Source organism: Argiope bruennichi, unplaced genomic scaffold, assembly GCF_947563725.1.
Source record: "Argiope bruennichi unplaced genomic scaffold, qqArgBrue1.1 scaffold_24, whole genome shotgun sequence".
Classification (NCBI taxonomy): Eukaryota; Metazoa; Arthropoda; class Arachnida; order Araneae; family Araneidae; genus Argiope; species Argiope bruennichi.
In genome coordinates, this window is record NW_026605930.1 from 125,266 (window position 1) to 140,615 (window position 15,350).

The 15,350-nt window shown below is 25.3% G+C and overlaps 1 protein-coding gene across 1 annotated transcript; it reads left to right on the plus strand.

The window, feature by feature from the left end:
- Positions 1 to 6,247: 6,247 nt before the first annotated feature.
- LOC129961503 (uncharacterized) lies at positions 6,248 to 9,822 on the plus strand. Its single transcript, XM_056074994.1, has 4 exons — positions 6,248 to 6,329; positions 8,897 to 9,326; positions 9,450 to 9,511; positions 9,566 to 9,822. The coding sequence occupies exons 1-4, from the start codon at positions 6,248 to 6,250 to the stop codon at positions 9,820 to 9,822; spliced, it is 831 nt and encodes a 276-aa protein (XP_055930969.1).
- Positions 9,823 to 15,350: the final 5,528 nt, after the last annotated feature.

Here is a 15,350-nt window from a genome sequence, read left to right on the forward strand (position 1 = left end):
TCATTACAATTATCTCAATGTTCTATTAGAGGATTTAAATGTCCAGATTCAAACTGCGACTGTAAAGCTTTATGCCAAAATGGGGAATTGTATGAAAAATTTACAATATTACCTGATGATTACATAATCATGATGGATAAAAAAATGGAACCTGGAACTTATTGTTTACCAAAAGGATTAAATACGTGTAATCAAATAAACTCTATACCAATATTTTCATCAAGTGGATGGTTTTGTGCCCCACGAAATGATAACATTTGGCAAGATAATCATTTAATAGCATGTCAAAATGCTTTGGCGCAAGATAACAGTCAAAATATACTGTGGGACTATAAATTAAATCAAACTGCAGATTTACTAGTCGAAAATTATTATGAAAAATTGCCAGATGATTCATATAGATTTAGATGCAAATGTGATTCACTCGATAGACGTGGAAATCGAATGATAAACACTTTACCTTTTGTATGTTCAGTAGATTATTGTTTACATACCATGACAAATAAATTGACTATCGGTTGGGACGGAGAAAAATGTAATTGTGGTATGTACATTCATAGCAATCCGAATGATCCAAAATCTCATTGTGTTTACGATTACACTCGAATAGAAAATAATAAATATTTAATGGGACATGTTGAATGTATGAATGACAATTCATTCAAAAGACAACCAATTTATTGTTCAAATAAAAATAATTCTGGTCTCAATTTTAAAACTCCAATTTTAATGTCACATTCACCAGAATTTTTCATTTCACAACATTCAAGGTAAAAAAATAAAACTTTTTTTTTATTTGATAATCTTTACAATTTAAATTTATCTTAAATCACACTTGTAAATTACATTTGTTGTTCTATATGCATCATTTATTATAAAATATTGATGAAATTTATTGCCAAAATTTAAATAATCCATTATTATCCAGTTTGCCTGAGGATTAACAAGTAATGCATAATAATATAGTAAATACAAACAGGTTGCCGAAAATTTTATAGTGTACTTTTCAAAATATTTTTCAGCAATTTTTTCAATTTCTTTTAAAACTTCTTGACGATTTGAGAGTAAAGGAAAATATTTATAATCCAACTCTATTGCATTAAAATGAGGTTCTTCAACCAATTTGTATAAAAATCCATAACTATTCATGTTATTTAAAATGTGTTTAATGTGAGATTCTGCATTTCTCTGAAACTCGCGCACTAGTTGAGTAGTAACATTATTAAATTCTGGATACATGTTATTTTTAACAAAATATTTTTTTATATATGGATTTTGTAAATATATATAAGTAATTATTTGATCAATTTTTAAATTGTAATATTTCAAAACTTCGAGATCAAAATAGGAAGGCATTACTTTCTTTCTTTTCTCAAGTTTTTAATTTGAATATTTCGATAAATTACAATTTTTTCTTCCATTTTATTCTTTTTGGAAGCAGGTTCATACAATTCTTCAAGAGATTCATTGTCTTCATTATCCATATAATCAAAATTTTCTTCAGATGTAGAAGGATAAAAGGAATTTAAATCCAGTTCAATGTTTTTAAAATGCTTATATTCCATATCAAATCGGATAAATAATTCATTTTCGTCAAAGGAAGTGTTGCGCGTTTGTTTTAAAAATTGTCGAATAGCGGATCGAACCTCTTGCAAAGTAATTACACAACCTGGAACTACTTGAACATCCATAAATTGTTTAAACTGGTTAAAAATATCTGTCATTACTAAAAATTCTTCCTTGTACTCTAACAAATAATCTGGTTCTTTTCTATAATCGATTGTTCCCTCTTCTAAATTGACATTGTGTAAAAAATGTTGATAAATGAATGCAAAAAATCCTTGATAGGATTCATCAATAACAGAATCATTTGTTTCCAATTTATATATTCCTGTTTCTACTTGCTCGGAAGTAGTTTTGGGCGCATCATTTGAAAAAGTAGCTTCAAAAGGAATCGCAACAACTCGATCTTTAAATGCTTCAGTTGCCGTACATACCGGCAAAGAATTGGTAGATGCAAAAATTTTTGCTGTTGGAATTCCGCCTTGACTTTGCTCGTATAATTTTCGAAAACTAACTGTCGAATTTCCAGTCAATTCTTTTATCATATTTTCGTTAATTTTACCGGATAATTCTTCCACAGTGACTATTCTACAATTAAATATAGATGATGCCAATTCAGGTTGAGCTTGTAATCCATAATTTCCAGCTTGTAAATTTATAGATCGCACAGTATAACTATATCCTCCAAACACTTTGGAAAGCATTTGGAAAAATTTACTTTTGCCATTTCTCGTATTTCCTTTAAATACAAAAAATTTTCTTACATAATTGGTTGCAATGAGTAAACTTGAAACAACGTCCAACAAATACATCATGATATCGTATTCGAATGAAGTGTACTTGCAAAAATGAACATAAAATTGCAGCATGCTTTCCGTTATAGAATTTAATTGTCCTCCATGTTGGGAAAAAATTTCTCGTAACGTATCGTATAAATCATCCGTCAAATCCGTAAATAATGCTTTTAAATATTTCAAGTAAAATTGTTTGTCTGTAAGTAGTTGATAAGTATATATTAAATCGGCACGTGATCTCAATTCCGATATATTTTTTAAATTTATTCCCATTCGTCGATTGGAAATGTAAAATTCTGGTACAGTTCCACTGAGATAACCAGTCATTAAATCAAATATACCTTCTTCTACACGTAAATGCCATTTGTGACGGTCAATTTCAATATATTTTTGTTCAACATTAGTTTCTGTCATGATGGACGATACTATTAAATTAATATTTACATTTTTTATGTCGCCTTTTTCGTTATTTTTTAAAAACATTAATATAGATGCCCATATTGTATTGATTAAATTGGTAACATCTGTTTGATTAGTCAATTCTTGCCAACATTCATTCATAAAATTCCACATGTATCTTGATGGTTTTTTAGACGTATTCAACATATTTATCATCACCATAGGGAAATGCCGTTCTTGGATTCTTTTAATATAATCTATAATTTGTTCTTCAGTTGTTACACACAAGAGTAAATTTTTTAAATTTTGAATAATTAAATTAATTTTATCTTTTAAGGATTTTGGTTTTTTATTTAAATTTGATCCACAATATAATATAGTATTGATACCAAAATCTTTTGCAGTGTATTCAATCAATTTATCATCAATTTGCTCCAATCGATTCAATAACTCACTATCGTAAATGAGTGTTCGTAAATGTTGAATTAATTTTCGAGACGAAATTTCCAAACATTTCGTTAGTGAATAAAACACTGGTAAGAAATAATAACCGTTATTAAATTGAAGAATAGTTTTTAATGGATTTGGATTTTCGGAAAAGGTCAAATTGTCTTGTCTCAGCAACATGTTTATGTTACGAAAAATATCATTTTCAATCGGAATTTTACTATTATTACTTTCAAACCATCGTTTCAAAGCATAATTTGTTGATTCCAAGTCGGATATGAGAACTGTTGAATATGTTAAATAATTGTATGTTAATAACCATGCACTTCCTCCGTTAAATTTTAATTCGTTATCCTTGTGAATATACCGGCATTCTTGTTGACGATAAGTAAAATAACCTACAATACTTTCGTTAGGACCTACTTCTTTATCGGTATTTATCCAAGTATTGTAAACCAATTTATATAACGGGAGACACGTAGGTACAACAGGCATCATATATTCACGCGCTTCTTGAATTGCGTCTGAAAATGAATTGAATAACAATAATCTTCTGAAATAAGAATCCATATTATTTTTTTGCCTCTTAAAAGAAGATTTTACTTTAAAAAAGGTTTCTTTTTCTCGACAATTTATGAAATGAGTAAATTCTTCATTAATAAAATATATATAATAAGGTGTATAAGTAACTACACGGGGTTTTCCACAATTTGTTAAAAATGCATTTTTTAAAACATCCAATTGACAGGAAAAATACTCGTGTTGATAAGCAAATTGTGATTGCAACGATTGACATAAACGAATATAATCATCGTGAGCAATAATCATTTCAGGAAAATGTAAATGTACACCTCCATTCTCTCTAAATGTTAAAACACAGGTAAAATGTTTAATGCTCGATAAAAATAAGGGTTTTAAAATTACATTCAGTATTCTGTCTAAATAATTTTGTAATGGTTCCTTAATTTTTTCTTCTACGGCAACATGATATTTTATATCAATGTCAAATATAACTGAATGAGTAACAGCTAAGCATAAATCCATAGTTAAAAAACATTGTTGTTGAGTTGTGCGAGTAAAAAATTTACAAAACTGATTCCAGTATATATGTTTAACATAGTATATACCCCCTTGAACGTTGTAAATAACGTAGGAATCTTTAACAGCATCTCGGATATTGTTAATGGGAATAAGATATTGATCCATTTAGTATCTTGATTTAGGTAAAAAAAAAGTATAAAATTTGTTGGTATACTTTGTTAGCAATAAAATGTGGTATACTTTACATAGTATGTAAAAAAAAAAAAAAAAAAAAAAAAAAAAAAAAAACTATAATCATATAATTATCATTAATAATAACTAAAAAAAAAAAAAAAAAAAAAAAAAAATATATATGTTTTTTTTTTTTTTTTTTTTTTTTTTTTTTTTTTTTTAGTTATTATTAATAATATTTATATGATTATAGTTTTTTTTTTTTTTTTTTTTTTTTTTTTTTTTTTTTTTTTTTTTTTTTTAATAACAACTATGCAAAATAATTATAATCTTTCCATGCGCTTTTTCAATACTTTTTGTAATACATCTTAATAAACTTTATTAATCATTCATTTCAAAAAATTTACATTATAGTTTGTTTGTCGCTTCTTTTTATAAAAAAAGAGAAAAAATGTTTAATCAAATTATGTTAAGTGCTTATGTTCATTTTCAATACATACGTGGTAAAAAGTATCCTGTAGAAGTGGGATTTGCTAACGTAAACGATCCAAATTTTAAAAGTTCCTTAGTAGTATTGTTTGACAAGAAACCTGATGCTAATGACTCTGTTTTAAACATGTCTCAGGGAATCTGTGACAATTTCACTTTCAATAAAGGAAATGTTACGTTGGAATCTTTAGCAGATGATCTGAACATCTACGTTAAACCCAACGACACATTAGTGATTGAAAACGATGATGTTCAAGAAGCATTTTTCAAATCAATTTTACCAAAAACAGTGTCTGTGGTAAAAAGTCGACTGAGCATTGACAATGATTTCGTGAAAAATTTTGAAAGCTATTCTGGAATGACGTATCCTTTTTCAATACATGATAAAATTCACTATGATGATGAATGGTGCAGTGAAAAAATAGCTTGGATAATGGCCCGTTTATTTCAAAATAACAGCGGAGAATATTTACCAGACAATAACCATAATATGAAAATGAACTCTGAAAATTATGATGAATTGATGGAAATTGACTAGTGATTTAGAAAAATTATTTTTGTATAGTAATTGTTTGTATTGTATATGAAATTGTAATGCAAAATTGTAACTCTTTAAAATTTGTTCAATAAAAGAAAATTTAAACAAACAATTTCTTTCATTGTGATATATAATGTGTGTTTTAATTGAGTGTCTAGTTTTTATTAAATATTATATACTGTTTGGTTTTAAAGAAACAAAAAAGAAAAATATCAATAAACAAATAATGTGAAAATAATCAATAAAAACAAATGCCAAACACATTATAAATAAAAAAATTACTGCTTGAAACATTGCATTCCAACGTGTTAAAAAATTTGTACTTTTTTCAATTTTTTTAATTTCAAAAAATTTTTTTTCAGGCTTTGTAGGCAACTGATGTAATGCATTCATGTACTCGTAAATTTTTTCAGCCATAAAATTGTATTGTTCGCTTTGATCCGTCTCTAGCCAAACATTTTGCCAAAAATATTCTGGAGTAACTTCTATATTTTTTAAATGCTCAGATTTGTAAAATTTATAATCCAACTGAGTATTAATCTTTTGTAAAGTTGCCTTGTCCAATACTCGATTATATTCAAAAGGGTCAAAAATATCGATAAGAAATGTCACTATACCATAAATATTTAAAGCACTAGAGACTCCAGAGAGACCTTTTGCAATAGATTTTGAAATGTGAATTGCCGAAGCGACTTGAGATTTTATTATCGCCTGAATCATGGCATGTTTAATATGCACATCTGATGCTTTTGTAATGAGCGAAGGAACACGTTTTTCCAAAAATTTTTTAATTGCATCTATTGACATGTCTAATCCGAAATCGACAGATAATTCCATTGCAATGTCTCTGGCAATTGATACATCCAATTCAGATAAATTTGTTGAACGTTTTTTTCTTTTTAGTGTTGTAACGTTTCCCAAATAAGAAGGAATAGGGGGTGTTTGAATTTGTGTAGGATTCTTTTTTTGAGTTTTAAAAATTCCTCTATAGACGTTGCTCCCAAGAAATATTTCACCAATTGTTTGTCCAACTGAAGAGACACAATCTCCGTCACTAAAATCTAACCCATACGATTGACAATACCAATCGTTCAATTGTAATTGACCATTTTGAATATCTAAACCTGTATGAAAATTGTGTTTAGATTTCATACCAGATATTGTTTCAGGAAACAATGCAAAAAATTTTTTAAAATGATTAACAAGTAGACAAATTCCATTTCTGTATTCAGTATCAAAAGCACCCTCAAATTGACATGTTGGTTGACAAGCCAAAGTAAAACCCTTACCGATTGGAATCCAGCGAGCGGCATCATTTTTCTCACAAGATTCCAAATTTTCTTTAAAACCAAAACAAGCTACTTTCTTACAACCCATTTCATTAAATGTAGTTTTTGTAACTACGATACATTGATTTGATATGGAAGGTGGTATATAATAATCTTTTAAAGTAGCCGGCCTCGTTTCTATGGTTGCATGTTGAAATATATAAGGATATAATTTTGAATATTTATTAAATAGATAAACTTTGGTCAATTCATTTGCATATCGAGTGGCATGTTCTAATTCATATTTTTCGTACATGGTACTAAAACACTTTCAAGAGTTGGACCTTTGTTTTCACCCGAAACTACAATGCGTTGCAAACAAAAAACAGGAATACCCAATAAACGATATTGAAAACATTTTCCACAACTTGAATGTATTTTTTTAAATGCTGTATGAGACAAATATCGTATTAATGTTCCATTTTCAATTTTATGTCTAAAAGAAAAAAATTTAGACTGGGTTAACCATGTTAACACAGTCAATTCTTCTGTTGGAGTAAAATTTCCTTCAAACTTGTAACCTGGAAAAGTATTTAATATATTTGATTCATTTTGAAAAAAAATACATTTTTCATTAACCACTAACTCATAAGGGGTGTTGCATGAGCATTCTCCTTTTCCTATAGTGGCGATATATGGTGGAAATGGGGGGTTTTGAAAAATTTCTATGAGATTTTCGCTTGCAAAAATATTTGCAGCTGGAAATGAATTTTCCAAGTAAAGTTTGACACTCATAATCATACACTTTAATTGTACTTTTAATAAAAGAACCTTGATATTCCCAATTTGGTCTGCGTGTTAAAATGGTAAATTTTACAGTTTTTTTCTTTTCTAATAACCAGAATGCAGCCAAGAAATGAATTAAAATGGGCAATTCAAAAAAGATTTGAGGATTTCTAACTTTTATTGTAAACTCTCGTATGGGCATTTTAAAGTAAAATCTGATAAAAAGAAACAATTTGAAGCATAATAGATGCTATGATGATATAGACAATTACAGAAGATTGTATAATAATAATAATAATAATAATAATAATAATTAAAAAAAAAAAAAAAAAAAAAAAAAAAAAAAAAACGTATACTAGTTTATAATTTAAAATATATTAAAAAAAAAAAAAAAAAAAAAAAAAAAAAAACGTATACTAGTTTATAATTTAAAATATATTAAAAAAAAAAAAAAAAAAAAAAAAAAAAAAATATATATATATATATATATATATATATATATATATATATATATATATATATATTTTTTTTTTTTTTTTTTTTTTTTTTTTTTTTGAAATATATTTTAAATTATAAACTAGTTTACTTTTTTTTTTTTTTTTTTTTTTTTTTTTTTTTTTTGTATGTATGTATGTCTAAAAAATTTAATAGATTTTTTTTACTCAATATCCCTCATCTCCAACTAAAATTTTTCGAATAAAATTTTTTTTAAATACTATTTTTACAAAGATTTAAAAGTATATTTCACACAATATGAAAAAGCGATACAATTATAAAGAAATATTCAACTGAAATTTAAATCTAGCCATATAATTGTCTAATGCTACAATACCATTTTCCAACGTCTACATTATTAAACATGTTACTAAATGTTGAGCCAAACATGTCGTAAAATATCCATCTACGGATATATCCAAGTCCAATCACAATAAAAACTAACCAATTAAGTATTATAAATAAAAACAACCACCAACTTTTAGTAATTAAAACGCATATTGTAACAACACATGTGGAATATAAACACGATATTACTAAACATGCCAACATTACGGAATCCATGTTGTACTTGACCTAATTTGTTGATTCACGTAAAATTTTTTCCATTCTGGTCCAGCATTGTGGTATAAGGTTTGAAAGGTAATTTTGCGATAAGTGTGAAATAATTGATGATTACAGAACATGAAAAGTAAAAAGAATAATGCTAAACCAACCATATCTTTATTGAAAAATAAAAATCAAGATGAAAGATAAAATAAAAAAAGAATCTCAAACTAAACCAAAATCATCAAATAATGGGAGAGAAAAAGAAATTTCTATAAAACCCAATTCAAAATTATCTAATAAACCTGAACGAGAAAAATTAAATAATGCAGTTCAACTAGAAAAATTAAATAATGCAGCAGATCCAAATGAATTAAACTTTGAAGAATACTATGCTTTGCATCAATATGCCAATGATTCAAAAGGTAATCCTAAATATGCAAAAAAGAGAAATCGAGATGAATTTTATTTGGAAGATGCTGATGGTAAACCAGTATATGCTTATAAAAAGTTGAAATCTGGAAAACAGGAACCAATCTTTGCTACAGATTCAAATAATAATCCAATAATTGCTTCATATCAAAATAATCCAATTTATCCATTCGATTCTGACAATAAACCTTATTTTCCAACAAAAGGGAATAAACAATATTATGCTCAAAAAGACGGAATGGAAATTTATCCCGAAAATGCAGAGAAACATCAATTTTATGCTAAAAATGAAGATAACGATGAATATCCAGCTAAAGATATGAATCAGCAAGATTATTATGCTCATACAATTAATGAGTATAATAACATTGTTGAATATCCTCCAACCAAACACACTGGAGAACCCTTTTATATACTAACTGAAAATGATAAAAAGAAATACTTGTTTAATATTGATTTAAAGTACCCCATTTTCCCTAGAAATGATCAGAATGAGGAAATTTATTTTAACCTGGATAATGGTGAAGAATACTATCCTACAAGTGAAGATAAAAATCAGTTTTATGCAAAAAATTTACAAAATATTGAAAAATTAGCAAAATTAAGCGATGGTATTGAATATTATGCAAAAAATGCATCAGACGATGAAATTTACCCTAAATTGGAATCAGGTAGTCAGTATTATAGAATAAAAGAAAATACTGAATATGCTGCTTTACGTGTTAATGGTGACGCATATTACGCAAAGACAAAAGATCAAGACGAATATTATCCAAAAATTTATCTTGAGGGTGCAACGAGAGACTTAAGTGTTGAACCTGAATCTTATTTTGGTGAGGATAATAATCCTTAATAAAGACTATATAAAATGATTCGTTGCATTTTTATTTTTCCAACAAATTTTATATTGAAAAATTTTTATTTTGAAGACATTTTTAATATAAATAATAATATTATAAATTTTAAAATTGATTCTAAACAATGTATAATTGATATACAGACATATTACGTGGCAAAAGAAATTGAAAATGCTTTGTCGAATTTTGGATTCAAATATAACGAAAATGATGAATGGATTTTGCAAAAAATACCAGAGATGAATCAACTGTATATTTTGAAATTGATTAAATTGTTTATTGAATTATGGAATCTTGTAAATAATAATAATTAATTTTTCAAAATTTTATACGCAAAATTTTTTCAAAAATATGTTTTGAAAACAAAATTTTTGAAAATTTTTCAAAAAAATTGTTTTCAAAACATATTTTTCACCAATTTTTCAAAAAAATTTTTTAAATTTTTTTATAATAATTTTAATATATTATTTCTTCATTAATTAATATTTATAATTTCATATTCTCTTTCTCTTTCCACTTCAGGTTTTACATTAAAAATTTCAGTTTTTGTTTCACGTTCAGGTAATGAAATTGTTGGTTCATTAATAACGTCCTTTTCTTTTTCATCTGGTTTAGAAAGAATAATTACTTCGCGGTTAGATAAATAATCATTCATTTGATCTATAGAATTGTATATTTGTTCAATTGCCATTTTTAAAATTTCTTCTTCTCTGTGTAAAGTTCTGTTTAGACACATTTTTTCAAAATCTATATTGCTATGGTACCTTTCTTGAAGAGCATGGACGAGTTCATGTATAGCCAAATGTATATTTATCTTTGCACTTTGAATATATTTTCGTTCCCTTGATAAAAATTCAATCATTTGTTTGCTTTTACATTCTATATTACACTGATCAGTATTCATTACTTTATTTATAAAGACAAGCAATGACTATTATTGAATATTATGCAAAAGATCATTTGGGAAATGAACTTTATAAAGCCAGTGCAAATGGACATCAATATTACGCCAATATTCACGATGTTTCAAAAGTGTTTGCTAAAAAAGCAAACGGTAAACAATATTATGCAAAATCTAAAGAAGGTCATGAATTTTACCCCTATATTTCTCAACATCAAATATTTATTATACTAAAAGATGGAACGCAATTATATGCTAAAAGAAATGATGGGACTGAAATTTATCCTAGAGATGTAGATAAAAATGATATTGTACTCAAGGATATTAATCAACGATTTTATTATGCCAAAGATGCAAATGGTAATGAAATTTATCCCAAACTCTCTAATGGTAAACAATATATGATTGAACCCGATAGATATGCAATGGATTCATCTGGAAATTATAAATATCCTTTAAATGAATACGGAAAACCAATTTACCCATTAGATGTAAATGGAAACGAAATGTATATATTAAAAGACAATAAAACCAATAAAACCATTTTTGGAAAAGATTCACTGGGTAATCAAATTTATGCAAAAGATGGTTTTTTAAACGAATATTATCCAGATGATAATATAGTAGCTAAAAATTTTATGGGAGATTATATTTATGCACTTTCTAACAATGATGAAATAATTTATCCAAAAAATATAAAAGGTGATGAATATTATCTAGAAAAGCATTCCATGGATGAATTTGATTATTTACACAGTTTGGGAAAAAAATTTGAATACGCAAAACGAGCAGATAATAGAGAAATTTATCCAAAAAAGAAAATTTCTCAAAATGAAACAATGCAAGTTTATTTAAAAAATAGATATGCAAAAAATGAAAATGGAAAATTTTATTATCCAAGAGATGAATATGGAAATGAATATTTATTAGATTTTTCTCTAAATCTTTCAGAAACAGACATTTTTGTAAATGGTTACCCCATAACCAAAGAAAGTTTTTATATAATTCCGAATATTAATGGTCAAGCATATGTTTTATCTAATGAATCAACTGTAGATGTTAAAAACATTACAGCTCAACTATATAGACATATCACTGGATATAAAGATTATTTAACAAACGTGAAATCAAATCGAAAACCTTTAATAAAACACTTGTATCAATCTAATAAAACTAAACCGATATTGATTTATCAAATTAAGAAATTTCAACCATTAGATTTAAAAACGAGTTCAAACATCTCTTTTTATATATGGGGGTTTATGGGTTTAGTATTGCTATTTATAATATCAAGATTGTTTTTTAAAGTAAATAAATAAATAAAAATGTGCTAGAAAGATTTCAAAATTACTTTCAAATTTTATTTTAAAGTGTTTTGTGGTTGTTGTGTTTACAAAAAAATTTTTTTACATTATAATGTTACGTTCATGTTATTTCACATTTTACTAATGTTTATAACAAATTTTCCTCCATACTCATATCCTCATTACAATCTTCTTCATTTTTTTCATTTTTCCTCTGTTTACAATGACTTATTGTTTCTTTAAAACGACGTTTTGGTTCTTTACGAGGACGTCTTGCTTCTGCTTCATCATTATTAAAAAGTTTTTCAATAAAAGCTACTGCTTTCCGAAACATTTCATTTAATACATCTGCAACAGATTTATCTTTTAATGTTGTATATGTAATATCATCGTTTAACCAATATCGTATATCAAATTCAATGTATTTCAATAATAACATATTTAATTTATCAGTATTAACATTTCTATATATTTCATCTATTATATCACTTTTTTTCTGGCATAAATTACTTAATTTTTCATTAAATGTTTGTTCATTTCTAAAAAATAAATAAATATAATAAAAACATTGGTGGATTAGTTGATTAATCAATTCTAAAGCAATGTCGTAATTCATTGTTTCTTTAGATTTAATATCTTGCACATTTGGCATAGCTAATAAGGTTGTATCATAGTTTGAGAGTTTATTTTCTAAATGACTAATTTTAACTTTCAAGGTTGATATTTCTAGATTTCGTGTTTCAATATCCTCAGCATACTTTTTTAAGGATATTTTATCATCTGAATTATTACTATTTAATTTTTCAATTTCAACTTTTAAATTGTTTATTATACTTTCCTGATATAATTTTTCATCATTTAATAATTTAATATCATTTTTATATTTCTCATTTTCATTTAAACATTTTTCATTTGATTTTTTAAATTTCATATTTGAATTTTTTTCTTCACTTAATGCATTTTCTAAAGTTGCAATTTTTATATTTAATGAATCATTTGCTTGATTTAATTTATGAATAGTTTTTTTGTCATTATTAATAATCATATCTTTATGTTCAATATCCCTATTTTTTGTTTCAATTTCTAAATTTTTTGTTTCAATTTCGAAATTTTGTTGATTAATAAGCTCATGTTTTTCATCAATCATTTTTTGATAATTTTCAATATGTTTTTTTAATTCTTCAATACGTTCGTTTAATGACTCTATTTGAGATTTTGTATTATCAGAAATGTCTTCAATTTCTATTGATGAATTTGAGGGAAGATCTGAGGGATATGCAATAGGTAAAAAAGATGAATTATCTAATTCATTTGCACTATTCATTTCATATTGAATTGAACGTGTATTTATTGAAAATTTTGATTTATATGTTTCTATAGTTTCCATTATTTTTTGGTATAAATTTCCTATATTTAACATTTCAGCCTCATTCGTAAATTTTAAATATCCATTTAATAAAGAAATTTGTTGATTAACAGTATCGCGGAATGTAATTACCTTATTCAATTCTTCCATGATTGTATTTTCTGAATCTATTAATACTACAGTTAAATTCATTTTTGTAGTAATTTTTATAAATAAAGCTTTCAAAAATTCATATTCTTTGTGAATAATGTTTAAATTATTTATTATTTCATGATTTTTAAATAATTCATTGATACATTCCTTTATATCATTTTCAATTTTATTAAATATTTTATCAATATTATTGGATAAATTTTCTATTTTACTAATATTTATTATATCCTTTGCTTCATTGATATATAATTTTAAATTATTATTAACTGTTTGCATAAATTCTTTTTGCGGATATTTTGTATTATTCAAAATATTACTAAAGGAAAAATTTTCAAATTTTGAAATTTTATCATTATTTATAAGGGCAATTGCTAAAGATTTGTCACTCTCTAATGGATTCGTATATACACTTGTTGATTGATTTATATTAGATACAGGAGCATTTTCTATAGCTAAATTATCACTGTAAGTTAAATAATTGGTATAATTTTCATATTCAGCATTAGATACTGAATTTGTTAATATATTTGTTGATTGATTTACATTAGATGTTGATTGGTTTACATTAGATGAAGGATAGGTAATCATTAATTTATCAGCACTTTCTATAGCATTTTTTATAGTATTATCAGCTTCTATTGTTAAGAAATTTAAATATTCCTCATTTAAAGTGTTAGGAGATTGTGTTGTATAATATTCGTACATGTTTGTTAGTGATCTATGTAATTCCTGTGTAAACTCAATACTATTGTAAAAATTTAAAATTTTATTCATATAGTTATAAAATTTTTCGAATGTTTGTTTATAAAATTTAATGATTTGTTCTTGAGATTTAAATTGACTTTCTACTAATTTATTATCATGATTAAATTTAACCAATTGCAGATTTTTAGTGTTTAAATCATCTATTTCTGATTTTAAGCTTTGATTATTATCAGATAAATCTTTATATTTAGAATTTAAATCTTCATTTTTAACTTTTAAATGCCGTATGTCAGATTTTAATTGTATTATTTGAGAATTCAAATCTTCATTTTCCTTTGTTAAATCTTTACATTTATTTTTTAATTTTTTATTTTCAGAGCTTAACGTTTCATTTTCAGAATTTAACGTTTCATTTTTATTGCTTAACGTTTCATTTTCAGATTTTAACATTTCATTTTTATTGCTTAACGTTTTATTATTTAATTTTAATGTTTCATTATTATTGCTTAACGTTTGATTTTTAGAGTTTAACTCATTATTTGAACTTTTTAATTTATTATTTTCTTTTGTCAACTCTTCATTTTTTGATTTTAAATCTTCATATATACTTTTTTCAATATATAATTCATTTTTATTTAGTAAAGATTTATTTAATTTAGATATTTCATTATTTGATTCATTCAATTCAGTTTGCAATTTTTCAATTTTTTGTTTACATTTATCCAACTCTTTAGTTAAATCTTCATTTTTCTTTTTCAATTTATCATCCAATTCACTTTTATCATACAAACCATTGTCGGTATTTTTTTCTAATTTCAATTCAATATTACACAATTTGAATAAAAAATTTACAAATGAATTACTTTCAGAGTAAAGAATAGGATATTGTTCAATAAGAGGTTTAGCTATATCAAAAGCGGTAATTACGTCTTGTCTTATATCACGTTTCAAAGTATCCATCAGTTGATATGTAGCCGATGAGTAATCTCTATTGTATTTTAAAATGGTTTTGACAAAAGATCGCAACATCCTTGATTCAGTTAAAATATTTTATTCAAAAATTTTTCCAACAACTTTTAAATCTTGAAGCATATT

What these genes read in the sequence shown, in the direction of transcription:
- LOC129961503 (XM_056074994.1), top strand. Translation starts at nt 6,248, where the DNA reads ATGTCTAATCCGAAATCGACAGATAATTCCATTGCAATGTCTCTGGCA. An exon ending in TATGCTCATACAATTAATGA is followed by an intron (nt 9,327 to 9,449) that starts GTATAATAACAT and finishes CATTTTCCCTAG; the next exon opens with AAATGATCAGAATGAGGAAA. An exon ending in TGAAGAATACTATCCTACAA is followed by an intron (nt 9,512 to 9,565) that starts GTGAAGATAAAA and finishes TTGAAAAATTAG; the next exon opens with CAAAATTAAGCGATGGTATT.